The sequence below is a fragment of the Homalodisca vitripennis genome, chromosome 8 (assembly GCF_021130785.1).
Source record: "Homalodisca vitripennis isolate AUS2020 chromosome 8, UT_GWSS_2.1, whole genome shotgun sequence".
Taxonomy (NCBI): domain Eukaryota; kingdom Metazoa; phylum Arthropoda; class Insecta; order Hemiptera; family Cicadellidae; genus Homalodisca; species Homalodisca vitripennis.
The window spans coordinates 18,300,113-18,316,933 of NC_060214.1; the positions used below are offsets into that span (position 1 = coordinate 18,300,113).

Sequence of the window (16,821 nt, forward strand, 5' to 3'; positions counted from 1 at the left end):
AAATATATTTGCATCACCAGCTGGAGAGTGATAAAGAGTTATTGTGAGTAGGTTGAGGTAAGAAAGCAAAACTGCTGTACATTCAAAATGGAGCTCTTCACAGAATTGATCCACCGCTATACGCTCATACCTTAAGTTACTAGTAGCTGAAATAAATATGCCTGTTCCACCTCTAATGTGATTACTTCTGCAGAATAAAGATGCTCGCACATAGCCCTCCACATCCACACAATCCTGTTCCTGATCACTGAGCCAATGTTCACAAAAAACACAGCAGGTCATAATGATTTTCATCACCCAGGGACACTTAAAATATTTTCTTTTTCTTGCAAACCTTGTACATTTAAGAACAGTAACTTTAGGTTAGGCTTTGAGGTAGGCCTATATATGACGTCTTGTGTCGGCGACCCTGGGTAGGCACCGTCGCACCTAATCGTATAGTAGTGTCACTAACACTCAACATTAGTTCCATCCTCAATAGAGGGTACAAGCTTAGATCCACAAACTAGGCCTAAGTATTTTGCAGATTCGCCTGTACATTTTCCAAAAAAGAAGCCTCATGGGCTTCTTTTCTCCACGGGACTTTGGCGTTTAAAACACAAACCGACTTTACATAAGAAACCTTCCAGGCCAGAATTCTTCATCATATACTGTGGTCCACAGCGACACAAAGGGACACCTATTTTAAATGAACTGTATCCTGGAAACTTATTTTTTAACTTTGTCACTTCAAAAATTATTTTTACCTTTGGCTCGAGCATTAACATATTGCTTAATATTGTCACTTTCAACACCTTCGGCAAACAACTAGAAACAAATATATACTTATGTTTTTCCACAATCCTTCAGTCTATCGTCATTAACCGAAGCGCGGCCCGTTAAGAATGATATCTTTTGGGGTTATTTTTAACCTTTTCCGTTTGTTTACGCTTTCTGTATTTTCACTTCAATAAATCCGTTATTGGAGTACTCACGTTCCTCTTCCAAAACCACTTGTTCCACATTGGACGATGGGACAGACGGAACATCTGTTGTTTTTGCAGACCTGGGACGTGATGTGGACGGTAATGCCTGGTTCTCATGTAGCCTGGCTGACCTCACCTTGTCGTTTTTTTTCCATTTCAGACAGGTTTCTTTTCACGTTAGCAAAAGTTTTAGTAATATAGAGTAATATAGTATGTTTAGTTAATTTTTTAATTAGTTTAACTGCACTTATTTTTCCAGTTTAAATACTAATTAAATATATATATATATATATATATATATATATATATATATATACATATATATATATGTATATATATATATATATATATATATATATATATATATAATAGGAAAGATAGGTGGGAGAATACAGTTTATACGAGTTTATTAGTTTAGTAGTTTAGTTTAGTTTATTAGTAAACTTCAGAGTTAAATTCGGTTTTCAAGAAAATAACTTTATATAATATAAATATGTAGATTTAATGCTCAGATGCTTACAAGACCACTTGTTTTGCAAAAGCTTTCTCAAAAAAGGTTTTCCTCTTTAAATTAAATTAAAGTTAACTATGTTTCACCCAAAAATATTTAGTAATAACTTGAATGAATTAAAAATTATTTTGGCTGTTGTATAATAAATCTCTATTGCAAGTAACTGATATTAAAATTAAGAACTTTACTTGAACAATACGTGCAACAACATGTACTCTCTTGAAAATTTGCATTAATTATTTAGTGATTTCCAAATCTTTGTATTTCCCCTTTGTATCAAAATAATACAATAATCCCTGTAAAAGAAGAGTTAAAATTAGTTGACAAAAGATTTCCCATACGAAAATCGTAATTCGGCTGTAAAGAGACTACTTACGCAAATCCCGCACAGACTTGTAGAAGAAATTAAGACCGAAAAAACGCCAACAATTTCATTCACAAAAGACGTCAAGATATGCGTGTCGGAAGTTTTTATACCGACCCTTTCCCTAACCAACTAACTCATCACCGATGCCCTTCATTGACCTCTGACTATCCAATCACAAGACTAGAAAAAATAGTTGTAAACCAACAACCCCTATTGTCATCCCGTTATCAAAGTCAACTTCCATAAAACCTGCTGTCTACTGTACCATTCCTACAGTCACAGTCCCTTTCTTGAGGGACCCTTAAATTGAAAAATATTTTTGTATATACTTTCTCCCATAAATCAAATTATCTTTTAGTAATCAAATTTTAATTTGTCTAATGTAGCAGATGCTACAGTTTACAGTTTGTTATACCTATACCTTTGACGTTTACATGAGATGTTTTACTCTGCACTTAATTTTGCAAGTGCAATATGGGTATTCCAGTGTTACCAACACAACAAAGTCTTAGTGCATGTTTTGGTGCAGGGTACTGTCAGGCCATGAACATAGTGACCAGTGTGCTACTGATCTACTGTACGGAAGAGGAGGCGTTCTGGCAGTTAGTGTGCGTGTGCGAGAGTCTGCTGCCGGACTACTACAACACCAAGGTGGTGGGTGCTCTCGTAGACCAGGGTGTGTTGGACGACCTGATAGCAGAACACTTGCCCCATCTGCATACCGCTCTGCAGCAGCTGGGCATGATCAAGATGATCTCACTTTCCTGGTTCCTCACCATATTCCTCAGGTGAGAGGGGGGGGGGAGGCACCACACATTGTAACTGAATAGGTTGACGATTATTGTAGGTGAAAGTCCAGTTTTAATATACTGGCTTTTTTTGTTCTCTTAGGACAAGAAGCTTATAAATTGCAATTAGCCCTGTAAGAACCTTAGAGCTGATTCCGGAGTGACAGAATATTCAGGATGGGTAATGTTAGGGGATAGGGGCCACATCCTGTCGAGATCCATGAGGAAGAATTAGGGCACTAATCTCAAAGTCATGTCCTCTCGAAAGAAGGAGAGGCCAGCTCTGAACCAGTCTCTCCAGTCAAAGCAGGCAGGGGTGGCACATCCTTGTTGAGGCTAGCAAGAACCTCTAATACTTAGGAATCTCACTAACTCCAACAGTCATCTTATGCAGTAGACTAGAATTACTATTGAATTACCCTTGCACCCCAGAATCTTGACATTTGCAGTTAGTGATGTGCTGCTCCTGGACATCCATAAGGTTGCCCAGATTTAAGTGACACATCAGTTATTGCTGTGCCCAGTGGTAGGTTCAACTGGAAGGTATAAACCAGCCAGAAGTGATCCCTGCTGGGTGAATATACTGGCTTTGACTCTTTTCTTAAAAAATCACATGAGATTTCAGTTCCATAATCAAGATCGGTTTACTGCACACCTCAATCCCCTAGCTAGTTTAAAGTTTATTCTTAGCGATGGATGATTTGAAAGAACGGTAGATTTTCGGTTGCTTTTAATCTTTTTAATTGTGTTGCTATGTTTTTTTTTTTTTTTTTTTTTTAACACACAATGAAGTCAAATATGTGAAAACTTGTTTTCCTTGTAAGCTAGGTTATTTTTGGCTCCAAAGTAAAGTAGGAACTTCATACCTCCTTCATAATCTAGATAGAGGCAAGAGTGAATCAACACACTCTTATAAATGAGGTCACTTTGTATTAAGAGTAGTGAAACAGCATTGAGTATTTATTTCTCCAAAAGAGGAATGTAAAACGTTGTGTACCTTTACGCCCTTATTTATTATCCTAGTGTTATGGGAGATGTTTATTTTTCAAGATTTTTGTGTTTACTTTTATTTATTTAATGATGAAGTGCAAAAATGTTGAGATTTTTTCTGAATAACCTACAAAAATATTGAAAATATAAAAAGTTTTTGGATGCATATTAACTATATCTTTAAAAAGAGACATTTCCTACAATTGTATGACTAAAAATAACATTATAAAAGTGTGTGAGGTTTAACATTGTTCATATGGGGTTAAAATTAAAATGGCCAACAGTTCAGCCGGTCTTATGTGCTCAGCTAATTAATTTAATAAAATGCCTATGAACTTGAAAGAAATGTCACCTGAAGAAAGATGAGAGTTTACTAGTCTTTATCGCCCATATATGTATAATTTGGCTATTTGTTTACTTTATACTTTCCAGTTGATACCATTTTGACAAATTCAAGAACAACATTTACAAATTTCATGCATTAATGTATCACAGTGTGCAAAGTTCTCTAAAACAAACAGTATTATAAATGTAACAATGATAGATAAAACATTAACATAGAACTTATATTGTATCAGGCTATGAAGAACAATGAGTCCAATTAATAGTAGAGGTAGGAAAATAAAAAAAAATGTTAATTGAATAAGAATAACAATTATTTTTCAACAACAGAATTTTTGTTCCAACTCATTCTGTAATCTTTTTATTAGTCGAGCATTAAAACTTGTTATGTGGCAATGAAGTATTAGTACCATTCTAATAGATACGAGTATTAGGGAGATGAAATCTCCAACTTAATTAATTAGTTGGAGTATTAAGTAATTAAGAAGCACACTTCAAACCCCATGTGGTTTTGACAGGTTCGTACGTGAACATTCACTCAGATTATAATAGGCTGTCTGTCAAGGAAAATATTAAGTGTTTTGTAAACTTGTATGAACACTGTAAAAATGTTTCAGTTTACTACATGTTTTTGTATTTCTTTGTATTTTGTTCTATGATGTAGAAATTCTTTACTTTGAGATGACCCAGTTTTGTTGCATGCTTGAGTGCAGTTTTGTTGTTTTGAGTCACATGTCCTCGACACATTGACATTACCTTGTGAAGGTTGGGCAAATTGAAGTTTAACTACCGGATCTGCTTGTGTTTCAGTGTGATGCCATATAGCAGTGCTGTCAACATTGTGGATTGCTTCTTCTACGATGGTGCCAGGGTCATCTTCCAGGTAATACACAACCTTGAACTATGTTGCAGCTAATCTGAAGGAAATATCACTTGAAACAAGCTTTACTTATTTTTTATTGTGGAGTATTATTAGAAGACCATCTTGAATTTATAATGAACCTGTAACTTTATAAAGTGGTGTAAACCGTTAGGCATAAATAAATAAATGTTTCCTGTCAAGTAACAATTTTACCATACAAATATTAATATTATAAAAATATATTTTGTAATTACAAGTTAATCTAAAACTAAGCATTAATACTTTATACTTAAAAATGAAACAGTTCTTTTAAATTTAGTAAATAGTTAGAAGACCAGTTGAACCGTCGTCACACTTTGGGTATGAGTTAGTCTGTGACCATAAGACTTTTTATTAATACTGTCGACCTTGTAATGTGCTAACTCTTCCTTATTCTTTTTGATAAGATCCTGGCAAAGGCCCATTAGGACAAGCAGAAAACGGTTAAAAAGAGGATCGACTTATCTTTTTTGTAAAAAGTCTCTAAAGGAGTATGTACTGTATAAGTGGCTGGTTCCCAAGTAGCTGAATTACATTATTTATTGTACACCTGTTTCTTGAAGTGTTATGGGACGGTCTGTGAACAGGTGGCCCTGACTATACTAGAGACCAACCAAGATAAATTGCTGGAGTGTAACGATGACGGTGAAGCCATGCAGCAGTTGTGTGACTATCTGTCTGGGGTCTACAATGATGAGGATCCCCACAGGGCTATCATCAGAGACGGCATCCCCGTCAACAAGGTATTGTACTGTGTACATCACAACAGTGGTAGTAACAGCCAGGATAAGTTGCTGGAGTGTAACGATGACGGAGAAGCCATGCAGCAGTTGTGTTACTATCTGTCTGGGGTCTACACAACGATGAGGATCCCCACAGGGCTATCATCCGAGACGGCATCCCCGTCAACAAGGTATTGTACTGTGTACATTTCACAACAGTGGTAGTAGTAGTTGTTAGAGTGTAACGATGACGGAGAAGCCATGCAGCAGTTGTGTGTTACTGTCTGCCTGGGGTATGTACAACGATGAGGATCCCCACAGGGCTATCATCAGAGACGGTATCCCCGTCAACAAGGTATTGTACTGTGCACTTTCACAACAGTAGTAGTTGCCAGGATAAGTTGTTGGAGTGTAACGATGACGGAGAAGCCATGCAACAGTTGTGTGACTATCTGTCTGCCTGGGGTATATACAACGATGAGGATCCCCACAGGGCTATCATCAGAGACGGTATCCCCGTTAACAAGGTATTGTACTGTGTACACTTTCACAACAGTGGTAGTAACAGCCAGGATAAGTTGTTGGAGTGTAACGATGACGGAGAAGCCATGCAACAGTTGTGTGACTATCTGCCTGGGGTATATACAACGATGAGGATCCCCACAGGGATATCATCGAGAGCATCCCCGTCAACGTATTGTATGCACTTTCACAACAGTGGTAGTAACAGCCAGGATAAGTTGTTGGAGTGTAACGATGACGGAGAAGCCATGCAACAGTTGTGTTATTGTCTGCCTGGGATATACACAACGATGAGGATCCTCACAGGGCTATCATCGGAGACGGCATCCCCGTCAACGTAGATAAGTTGTTGGAGTGTAACGACGGAGAAGCCATGACAACGATGAGGATCCCCACAGGGATATCATCCGAGATGGCATCCCCGTCAACAAGGTATTGTACTGTGCACATCACAACAGTGGTATTAACAGCCAGGATAAGTTGTTGGAGTATGGTGATGATAGTGATTCTTTGGATTGTGAGTGATGATTAGAGAATAATCATCAGTTTTTAATTGCTATAATTTTTTCTTTAAACAGTGGTTGTGAAATTTTTATTAAAATTTAGTGTAGAATGTATAACTTTATGGTTAAAACGACGTTTTATGTTTAAATTGTGTTAACATTGAGTTTAAATTTATGTTCAATTGATATTTTGAATGGTTTTATAAAAGTTGTTCTTGTTCCTTGAACATTCATGTGTAATTCATACCAATATTGATGGCGTACTTTGTCCATCTGTCACAGAGTGTGTCAGTGCAGTCGCTGCTGTACGATTCGTACACCAAGTACGGCTCACTGACAGCTGGAGAGTTGGAGCGCTTGCGGATCAAACATCGGCTCAAGGTGGTCCAGTCACTAGAGGATGGGCTCAGTCGCAATATCATGCGCTCCATCGTTACCGACGGCTACTTCAAACAGGAGGAGCTAATGGTGCGTACTCGATACTTGTCTGCTCGTCCAGTTGTGAAGACTGAGATGAATGATAGTGATGAACAGTGCAGTCTGTACATGGTGGTATTCTAATAATTTTGTGACTGTTATTTTTACTACATATGCATTGGGAGAGTTGAGAGAATATTTTGATATCTGGTTTGGAATTTTCACTTCATTCTTGATGTTTCCTTCCAGTTGAACCCACCACTGGCACAGCAAAAACCGATGTGTCACTTAAATCTGGTCAACCTTACGGATGTCCAGGAGCGGCACATCACTAACCGCAAATGTTGAGATTCTGGGGCGCAAGGGTAATCGATAAGTCTAGTCTACTGCGGGAGATGACTGTTGGAGTTGGTGGGGTTCGTTCCCTAACTATTAGAAGTTCTTGCTAGCCTCAACAAGGATTTGCCACCCCTGCCTGCTTTAACTGGAGAGGCTGGTTCAGAGCTGGCCTCTCCTTCTTCCGGAGGGACATGACTTTGAGATGTAGTGCCCTAATTCTTCCTCATGGATCTCGATAGCAGGCGGCCCCAACCCCCTAACTTTACTCATCCTGAATATCCTGTTACTCCGGAATCAGCGCTAAGGTTCTTACAGGACTAAGTGCAATTTATAAGCTTCTTGCCCTAAGAGAACAAAAAAAATGTATTATGTGGAGAGAGTTAATGGACGAGAGGTATGGTAGAGAGAGGAAGGGGAATGGAGCTTCTGTATTAACACTGGAACTGGCTGTCAAATTTATTTCAGTGGGAGATTGTTTGTGGTACCTCATATTTTGCCTCATATATATTTTATTGTAGTATAAAATAAACACATTATATATTATTCAGTCAGGAATGCTTAGGGAACCTGAACATACCACAAATGTAAAAAAACCTTGTGGTCAAACTTTGATTCTTCAGTTCTTTAATAAATTATTTATCAACTTATTTTACTTCTAGTGTTTTTTTTTTTGTTCTCTAATGACAAGAATTGTAGAAATTGCACTGAGTCCTAAATGGACCTTTGTACTGCTTTCAGAGTGAAAGGATATTTTGTACACCAGAATCTGAACATTTTGTAGTTAGTGATGTGCCACTTCTGGACATCCATTACTTAAGTTGCCCAGATTTAATGACATATTGGATTTTGCTGTACTCAGTGTGGGTTCAACTGGAAGGTATAAACCAGAAGTAAACCTTCCTGGGGTATACTTTTAGCTTATAATAGTTCCAAATAAACTGTAGTAAAGTACAAAAAAACTATTTACACAAGGTTTTTCACTATATCAAGATCGTGAAAATTATTATCCTTTGTCGTAACAATAACAGCTTCTATAACACGCTCATAACAACACCAAAACAAACTAATACTTCCAGTAATACTCGTAAATAAGAAATAACATCAGATTGCAGAGTAAACATTTTGACTTATCTCAGCAGGCAGTTCGTGAGAACAACAACTTGTAGATACAAAACATATAGACATGTTACAGAACATTAAAATGATAAAATATACTACTTTTTATAAAAGTTGAACATAAAAAATTTAGTATCAGTACTGATACTTTCAGAGGAAAATTAAAAACTAATTAGCAAAAAAAAATATAGGCCATGTGAAAATTCCTGATATTGGTTACTGAGACAAATACAAGGGCTGCCCAGAAAGTAGATTACGTTTCGCTCTGTAGCCGCTAGGGGCGGGACTATCTCGGCCATTTTGATGTCAGGGCTTTTATCTGTTCAGTTGCTATCCAACTGTGCTAGTAAGAGGTTATGATCCCTCCTTGTTATTTTACAATAGCAGTTTAAAATGTGTGATGCACTTGAAAATCCTGGGAATTGTGAAGTGCGGTCTGTAATACGGTTTTGTTGGCTAAAGCACAATAAACCACTTGAGATTTATCGCCAACTCTGTGAAGTTTATAGGAATGATGTGATTACTGAAGGAGTGTGTCAGTGGTGCCATACTAATGTGCATGATGACAAATGAAGTGGACGGCCAAACATTGTGACCGATGAAATTGTTTCTTAAGTCGATGAGAAGATTCACAGTAACAGAACTCTCACTTATTACTAGTTGGTAGGAAGATCAGCAGAATTACCTTGAAAACTATCTTCTAGGGTCCACTTATTGAAATTACACATATTTTATACATAGTTAGGAATTTTCAATTACACTGCAATCTATCTCAACCAGTAGAGAATATTCTGTACTGAGTGAGACTAAGTACTGTCAATGCAGTTTTTTGCTGTAATGTGTCTGCCGCAGTGAACATGCAACTGTTTTACATTTTATTGTAAAACTTTTACAGTATTTTATTTCTTCTTAACCCTGCAATTTCCAAACATCAGGTATAAGGCGTTTTAGTTGTTTTCAATTTAGCAGCACCTAATAATGGTTTTTTATGGCTTATGGCATTTTTTTAATGAATGAGATAAATTTTTGTTTTATTAGAGGCGAAGTTAGGAATATGAAGTCTTCTGTTCCATTTAATCTCAAGGGATTTATATTATAATATACTAATTGTACATTAAACATATGGTAGTAGAATAAAGATAAGGAAAAGTGCCAAAAACAATTTACCACTGAAAGAAATTTGACTGCCAATTCCAAGGTTAATGGTCGAGGTTGTTGCAGCACTGTATTTTGTCTGTTGTGAAATTGCTGCATTACATCATATCGTCAGGTTAAGCTTGAGTGTCAACCATAATATTATTGAGCACCGACAGTGAAAGCTGATTTGAATGTGTTATCAGTGAATTTCATTAGTTGGTATGTATTCTTGCAGAGAATTGAACACAAAAGTAAAAAAAAAAACTACAATAGCTGGTCGTGCTTGTAGGAGCTGCTCCAGTTCATACGAGAGGAGCTGTTGAGTGGGCAGAAGCAGCAGGAGGAGCGTTACGACCCTTCCAAGCCACCGTACGAGGCCTACTGCATAGATTACGAGCTGTTCCAGGCCCTCTTCACAGGGATCTCACCCTGGGGCAAGGGTGCCAGGCCCAATGACCTCTCTGCCAGGCTGTTCAGAGTGAGTAGGCACCATAACCCGTTAGATTCTTTTGATAGAGGAACTTTTTTGATACCAATAATTCCAGCTCTGGCCATTGACTAGCATTCAGAATGTGATGCATTCATTGTTATAGAGATCAGCTGTTTATATTTTCAAATGTTGAGTTCACCTTCCGCTTAGTGCAGCATCCGAAATCTGACACTGTCACAGACTTGACTCCTGAAATCTGGAGTCCATCTGAAGAGATCCAAAAAAAGGTCGGTGACAAAGACTTTCCAAACCTGCATCATTTTTACATCAGAGACATGTAGACTACAAAAGAGGTCTGTCTGTTTTACCCAGCAGTTATCCTGTGTAATATATTTTAGAGTGTCAGATGTCAGATGCTGCACTAAGCGGAAGGTGAACTCAACATTCACATAGAATCAACCCTCTCCGCCATAGATTCCATACTTATCACATTCCTTCCTAGAGCACACACAATCTGAGAAAGTTGCTCAATTTCTGACTAGACTGTGCTGCTTGGGAGCCAAAGTGTTATAATCTGTAAAAATATCAATTCACAAGTTATACGCTTGAAACTAAATACAGTCTTACAGTATGATGCATTCTTTGTTACAGAGGTAAGAAGACTAGATTTAACATGTTCACGACGTCAGTGTTTTTCCAGACTTTTATTTGCCATTGAATTTTTCAATAATAATGGGAAAAAGTGTAAATGTGTTTTTATGTCTAACATCTAAGTATAATGAGAAAGGTATCGTAGGCTTCGCAATTTTGCACAAAAACAATTATTTCATTATGTTTTTCATTTTTCTCCGTGTACTACCAGGGGTACCTAAAAGAAATCACTACCTTAAAAATTAAGCAATCTTGCACCTGACAGGGCACATGATAGTCTGAGGTATTTATTTAGGAGCGGAATCAAATTTAACAAACCACCAAGACAGGCAAAAAATAAAAACGCAATAATTAGTCGTATGCATAAAACTGAAGGAAAACCTCGCAAGTATAAGGTAGAAGTAAAAGGTAATGGTTTGAAGAATAAGGTAGAAGTAAAAGGTTTTGCTTTTTTCCATATGCATCTGTTTTTCACTGTTTTCACTTAACAACAAACTCACTTTCATCAATTACAACTGGATTATTTGTTTCTAATATTTCACATTGAGTCTCTTGTCTACCATTTAATAACTGCTTCATTACATTTATTACAAGACCATTCAGTGTTCACTTTGTTTATTTGTTTAAATTCCTTAAGAGAAAGTGTAGTGCATTTAAGATGGTACCACTTCAAACATTGATCTCTACAAAGGACAGCTCGACAATTGCCACTAACGTTTTTGCCACAATTTCCTCATGGATATTTGACTTCCTTTTCTTTCATTACTTTCATGTCTAGCAAAAATAAAAGTCAAGTTTAATGTAGTAATAAGAAAGTAAAATGTATATATTTATTTATTTATGGAAATATAATAATAATAATAAAATAAATAATATTATCACAAAAATTTATGAGGCAAAAAGTATAATCCCTCAATGAGATTTGAACCCAGGTCTTTCACTCCAGATGTCTAGGACTATGTCAGTGAGCTACACTGCTGATAAGAGAATGTTTGCCAAATAGTCACTTGTATCAGTTGTCAACCAACAGGACTGAACAGGTCCCTTTTGTCAAAAACTTGTCTCTCAAATAGAGTATCTCAAGATACAATACAATACAATAAAAATCTGTGGCTAATTTTTTTATTACGTTAATTAATTAAAAATATCAAAATGTTCCACACTTTTGCATTAGAAAGCTTGGTTTAACCTTGTTAGTGAAAACCAATACACTCAAACTAGTTTATAGGTTAATTACTTGTTCAAAAATAAAATCTTTGATAGTTAATTATTTTTTGAGATCCAAGTCAAGTCTATATATTAAGTAAAAATGTTAGAGTATCAAATTACTTGTCTTAAATTAAAATGTACTCACAACACACAAAACATATAAAAAATAACAATGAAAAGGGAGCTTCAGCACAGCACAGCACACAACAATCAAACCTGTGACAGATCGATTGTGTCATTGACAGAATGATTATTGTATCATTGTATGATGCCAAAAACTTATAATACTATGTTTCTAGATCTGAAATCTGATCTTTTTGTCAGATGGATAACTAAACTAACACAAAACTACATGCTAGGTTTAGATGAACAATTCATTTCAAACCATTGTGACACATCTGTCAGAGATACAACAAATACACTCTGTGTCAACTCCATGCTCATTATCTCTGGCATACCTAATAAAACAAACATAAATTATTATCAACTGAACTAAAGAATGCAGATCATAATAACAATGCACAGTAACCAACCACTGGCAACTAACCAGTAGCCAATAAACCAGTAGTAAATGGAGGTTTAAGTCCAGAAACAAGACGGTGACAAATCTCGGTATAGGGATTGCTATTTTTTAATTTGGTAATTCAAGATGAATGTCTTGAAACCACAGTGAGACTCTAAATTGATTGATTAGACATCTTTATTCAGTTTGATTCTCGAGGTTTCTTTTTTAATTTGTTTTTTCAGCATTGGCAGAGTTATCAGATTTGTTGTAGTCTGTCTTCGTTCATGGCGATCAACATTTACTATTAATCTTTGCTCAGCTGTCATTGAATGGTTATTCTGTCCAGATCTAAGCCATAAGATGTATTACTTATTTCAGTTCATAAATAATTAATGTGTATTTTATTAAGTATATATACTAGAGATAGCGAGCATAACATTGACACACAGCGCGTTTGTTGTGTTTCCTGACTTAAGTATGACTAACGCTTTGTTATAATTTATTTATTTTAACCTAAATTGTAGTTCTGTGTTAAATTGTTGTCGGCCTGAGGAAGAGGTTAGATTACAGATAGCGAAATGTAGAGTAACTTATTTTGTTAAATTACTGAAATGTCACAAATATTTGAAAACATCCTGAAACTTTCACGATTCTTTCATAATCAAAAAGGAACTTCAAACAAGAAACTATTCAATTGGAAGAAATATCCATTCACAAATTGCACTTAAAACTAAACACAGTGTGATCGAAAACCTTTGCGTTACTTACGTATGACTGTGACTATCTAAGGACCAATGGGGAGTAGTGATGGCCGAGGGGTCTAAAATGTCTGGCTTTAGATCTGAGTTAGAGATAGCACAGGTTCAAATCCTGTCTGTGACCTAGTACATTTTATCAGTACCATCGGCCTTGTACTGTATCGACTCTTCTCCTTATTCTATGTGATAAGATTTCCACACAGGCCAGTAGCCATCAGATCGGCCAGAATAAAGCTTAAAAGATGATCAGCTTCTCTATCTTTTTTTAATTGACCTTCACACTATTTCTACTCATAACATGATATTCTGTGTCATTCCACAGCTGATGGACCGTAACGGTGACGGTCTGCTGAACGTGAGGGAGGTGGTGACGGCCCTGGGTCTCACCTGTACGGCGGAACTGACACAGAGGCTGAGGCTGCTGTATATCCTGCACCTGCCCCCCCTGCTGCCCACCGCAGACATTGAGTCCCCTTCACTCTCAGGTTAGTCTCCTCATATCTTCTCGTCAAAGTCTTGTACGGAAATTTGGAATGGATTCACTCCAAGACATTGATTCATAGATTTTTTTACTCGGATTCTGAATTCAGATCCGATTTATTTATCCTACTTTTTACATGGTTTCCAAACTGTAGATTTTATTCTTCCAATTTTTGTACTGATCTTCATTAACACCAGTTTCACTATTGATCTTGATTAACACTCTGTACACAAGAATATTAAAATGCTTGATCTGTCAGTTCCTTGGAGTTTGTGTACAGTTCCGCTGTAAACATATACACAAATATACCCTGTCTGTGAAAAGTGCTAGGAAAATACTAATACATATTCAGCTTAACTTGACAGCTTAGTGTCATAGAACAAATAGTGACAAAAGCTCTTAAGCAGTTGTATTTACTCGTGAAATCTAGATTTACAAGGCTGTGAAGTTTTTATACACTATAACGACTTCAATTATGAAACTAGGTACATTACAATACTAGGAACTTTTAAGTGGCAAATTAAAAAAAATATCAAATTGATTCATGAAAAACATTTTACAGTTAAAAAAATGCAAAGACCAATTAAACATTCCTTGACAAAGCCTATAAATGTGCCTTTATTGTTTTTTTCAACTGTTTTTACAAACAAAAAATTCTGTGTAATCTGCTGTATTAAAGATAGAGAGATCTAATTTGTATAAAAAAATTTGTTCTTCGTGGACTGTATGATAATAGCCTAACATAATGAAATTTAACAATGTTTTAAGTACTAGAATATTTGTATTAGTATTTTGCTTGTTTGACATCCTGTATGTTATTACAGGCTTTGAAAATATTAGAGTTAGTGTAGATATTGTATCAACAGATAAATTATGAAGATTGTCTCTTTGTAAAACTGTAGTCGAAATTGTGGAATTTCCTAAAGTAGGTCTTCAAATCCATCGCTTTTTGCGAAACAGTTGGTACAGGAAACCAGCACAAAATGTCACAAAACTTCAGTCTCAGATAGTATTTGTCATGACAGTACTGCGTCATGTCTATTAGTCTTCTCATCTTTACTTCAGCTTTACTTAAATTCAAATTCAAATTCAATTCAATTCAAAATTCCTTTATTCTTTTTATACATAATGTACATGAATTGCGTCAATTACCTTTACTACAATATAAAACATAAGACTCAGGTTAGAGTATTCATACTTTATATTTAATACAGTATAATAATACATATAATATTTTAAATATTTATGTCCATAGTGTTAATATGTTTTTGTAATGGTAGGCAAATACAAACAAAATTACTTTCAAGTCACAGTGTAAAAAACTCTTCAAGAGAGTAGAATGAATGATCTGTACAAAATTGTTTCAACATTTTCTTAAAATTATTAAAAGAATTCTCATTCTTAATACAGCCTGGAAGGTCATTTATAAATTTTATTCCTATGTATGTCAGACACTGTTTATATTTTTCTTTATTATGTTTCTTTACTACAAAATTTTCTCTATTTCTTGTATTATAATTATGATAATCTTGTTGCCTATGGTATAGGACTCTGCATTTGTCTTGACATGTAATATAGTTTTATAAATATATAAACTATATACTGTCATTATTCTTAGGTTAATAAAGTGGTCTTTACAACTATCATTATTTTTAAGGTGTAGAATATGTCTTATTGCCACTTTTTGTAAATGTAATATTTTGTTTAAGTTATTTGCACTGGTTCCACATAAATTTCAATGCCATATGAAATGTGTGGATGTATCAAGGCATAGTAAACAGATTTCAGTGCATTTATTTCTAGGAAGAAGGATTAACCGCCTGATTGCAAATATTCCAGAACTCATTTTATGACAAATTTTTTCTACTTGTTTTGTCCAACTTAATGTATTACTTAGAGCCAGACCCAAGAATTTTGTATCTTTTACAAATTTATTTCCAATTGTATTTATCTCATTTGATTGTTTACATTTAAATTTCATTAGAATTTGTTTTATCAGAATTTAGTAATAAATTTCTATCATTCAAGTAACATTTTAGTTGTGACATTGAATATTCTGTTGTATTAATTACACTTTGTAAATCTTTTCCAGAAACTGGCATACTTATATCATCTTCAAACAAACATAAATGATTTTTATTTGATAAATTTGTTAAAATCTGTGGCATACCTCCCAAGTAGCATAAGAACAAAAATGGGCCCAATACTGAACCTTGTGGTACAGAATATTGTATTTTTTTTTCTATTCTTGAATTAATATTTCTTATTTCATTATTACCTAGATATTTAATACTAAACATACTGCTGTCGCCCTTCCAGATATGACTGATGCCAGCTTAATTCTTATATCCTCAATACCATATGATTCTAATTTTTCTAGCAAGGTTTTATGGCAGACACTATCAAATGCCTTTGTCAGATCCAGAAAGGCTCCAACAGTATGATTCCCTTCATCCAAATTTTCTAGCACATTTTCAATATAATCAATTAATGCTGTTACCGTTGATCTATTTTTTCTATAGCCATGCTGCTCCAAATCCAGCAAATTTACCCTTCTCAAAATAGTCTACTATTGAATCATCATAGTCTTTTCAAATATTTTTGATAAAGCAGGTTGTATTTTGCCAATGGTCTATAATTTAGAGGATTTTTGCTGTCTCCTTTTTTTTAACACAGGAACAACTTTTGATATTTTTAATTGAGTTGGGAAGTTTCCTGTTATTATAGAAACATTCACCACATGTAAAAGAGGATTTAAAAGTGCATGTTTTGCCTCTTTAATAATCTTTATAGGTATGTCATCATACCCCTGCCGAACCATTTTGGCTTAATAGAATCAATTATTTTAATTAGTTGATCACAGTCAATAGTTGTTGCATTTAAATTTACTTTTATAATTTTGAATTTCGATTAATAGAAAATTGACTTTTTGTTTTAAATTTGGAGGCAACATGCTTTTTTACCATTTCGACAAAACTTATGTTTAATAAATCAGCTACACAAAACAGGGTCACAGATTATTTTACCACCATCGTTAAGCTCTATATTTTTAAATGACATTTCCTTACTGTTTCTAATTTCATTATTTACCACTTGCCATATAGTTTTATTGATATTTGTTGTATTCACCACTTTATTATTAATGTAATCTCTTTTCTTTTTTTGAA

At 35.1% G+C, this 16,821-nt stretch overlaps 1 protein-coding gene across 1 annotated transcript in view; it reads left to right on the top strand.

The window, feature by feature from the left end:
- LOC124367377 (TBC1 domain family member 9) overlaps positions 1–16,821 on the top strand; it is an 84,611-nt gene that overhangs the window by 42,935 nt on the left and 24,855 nt on the right. Inside the window, 6 exon segments of the mRNA XM_046824143.1 lie at positions 2,373–2,631; positions 4,774–4,846; positions 5,452–5,607; positions 6,894–7,079; positions 9,910–10,098; positions 13,496–13,658. Coding sequence (XP_046680099.1) covers positions 2,373–2,631; positions 4,774–4,846; positions 5,452–5,607; positions 6,894–7,079; positions 9,910–10,098; positions 13,496–13,658 — 1,026 coding nt within the window.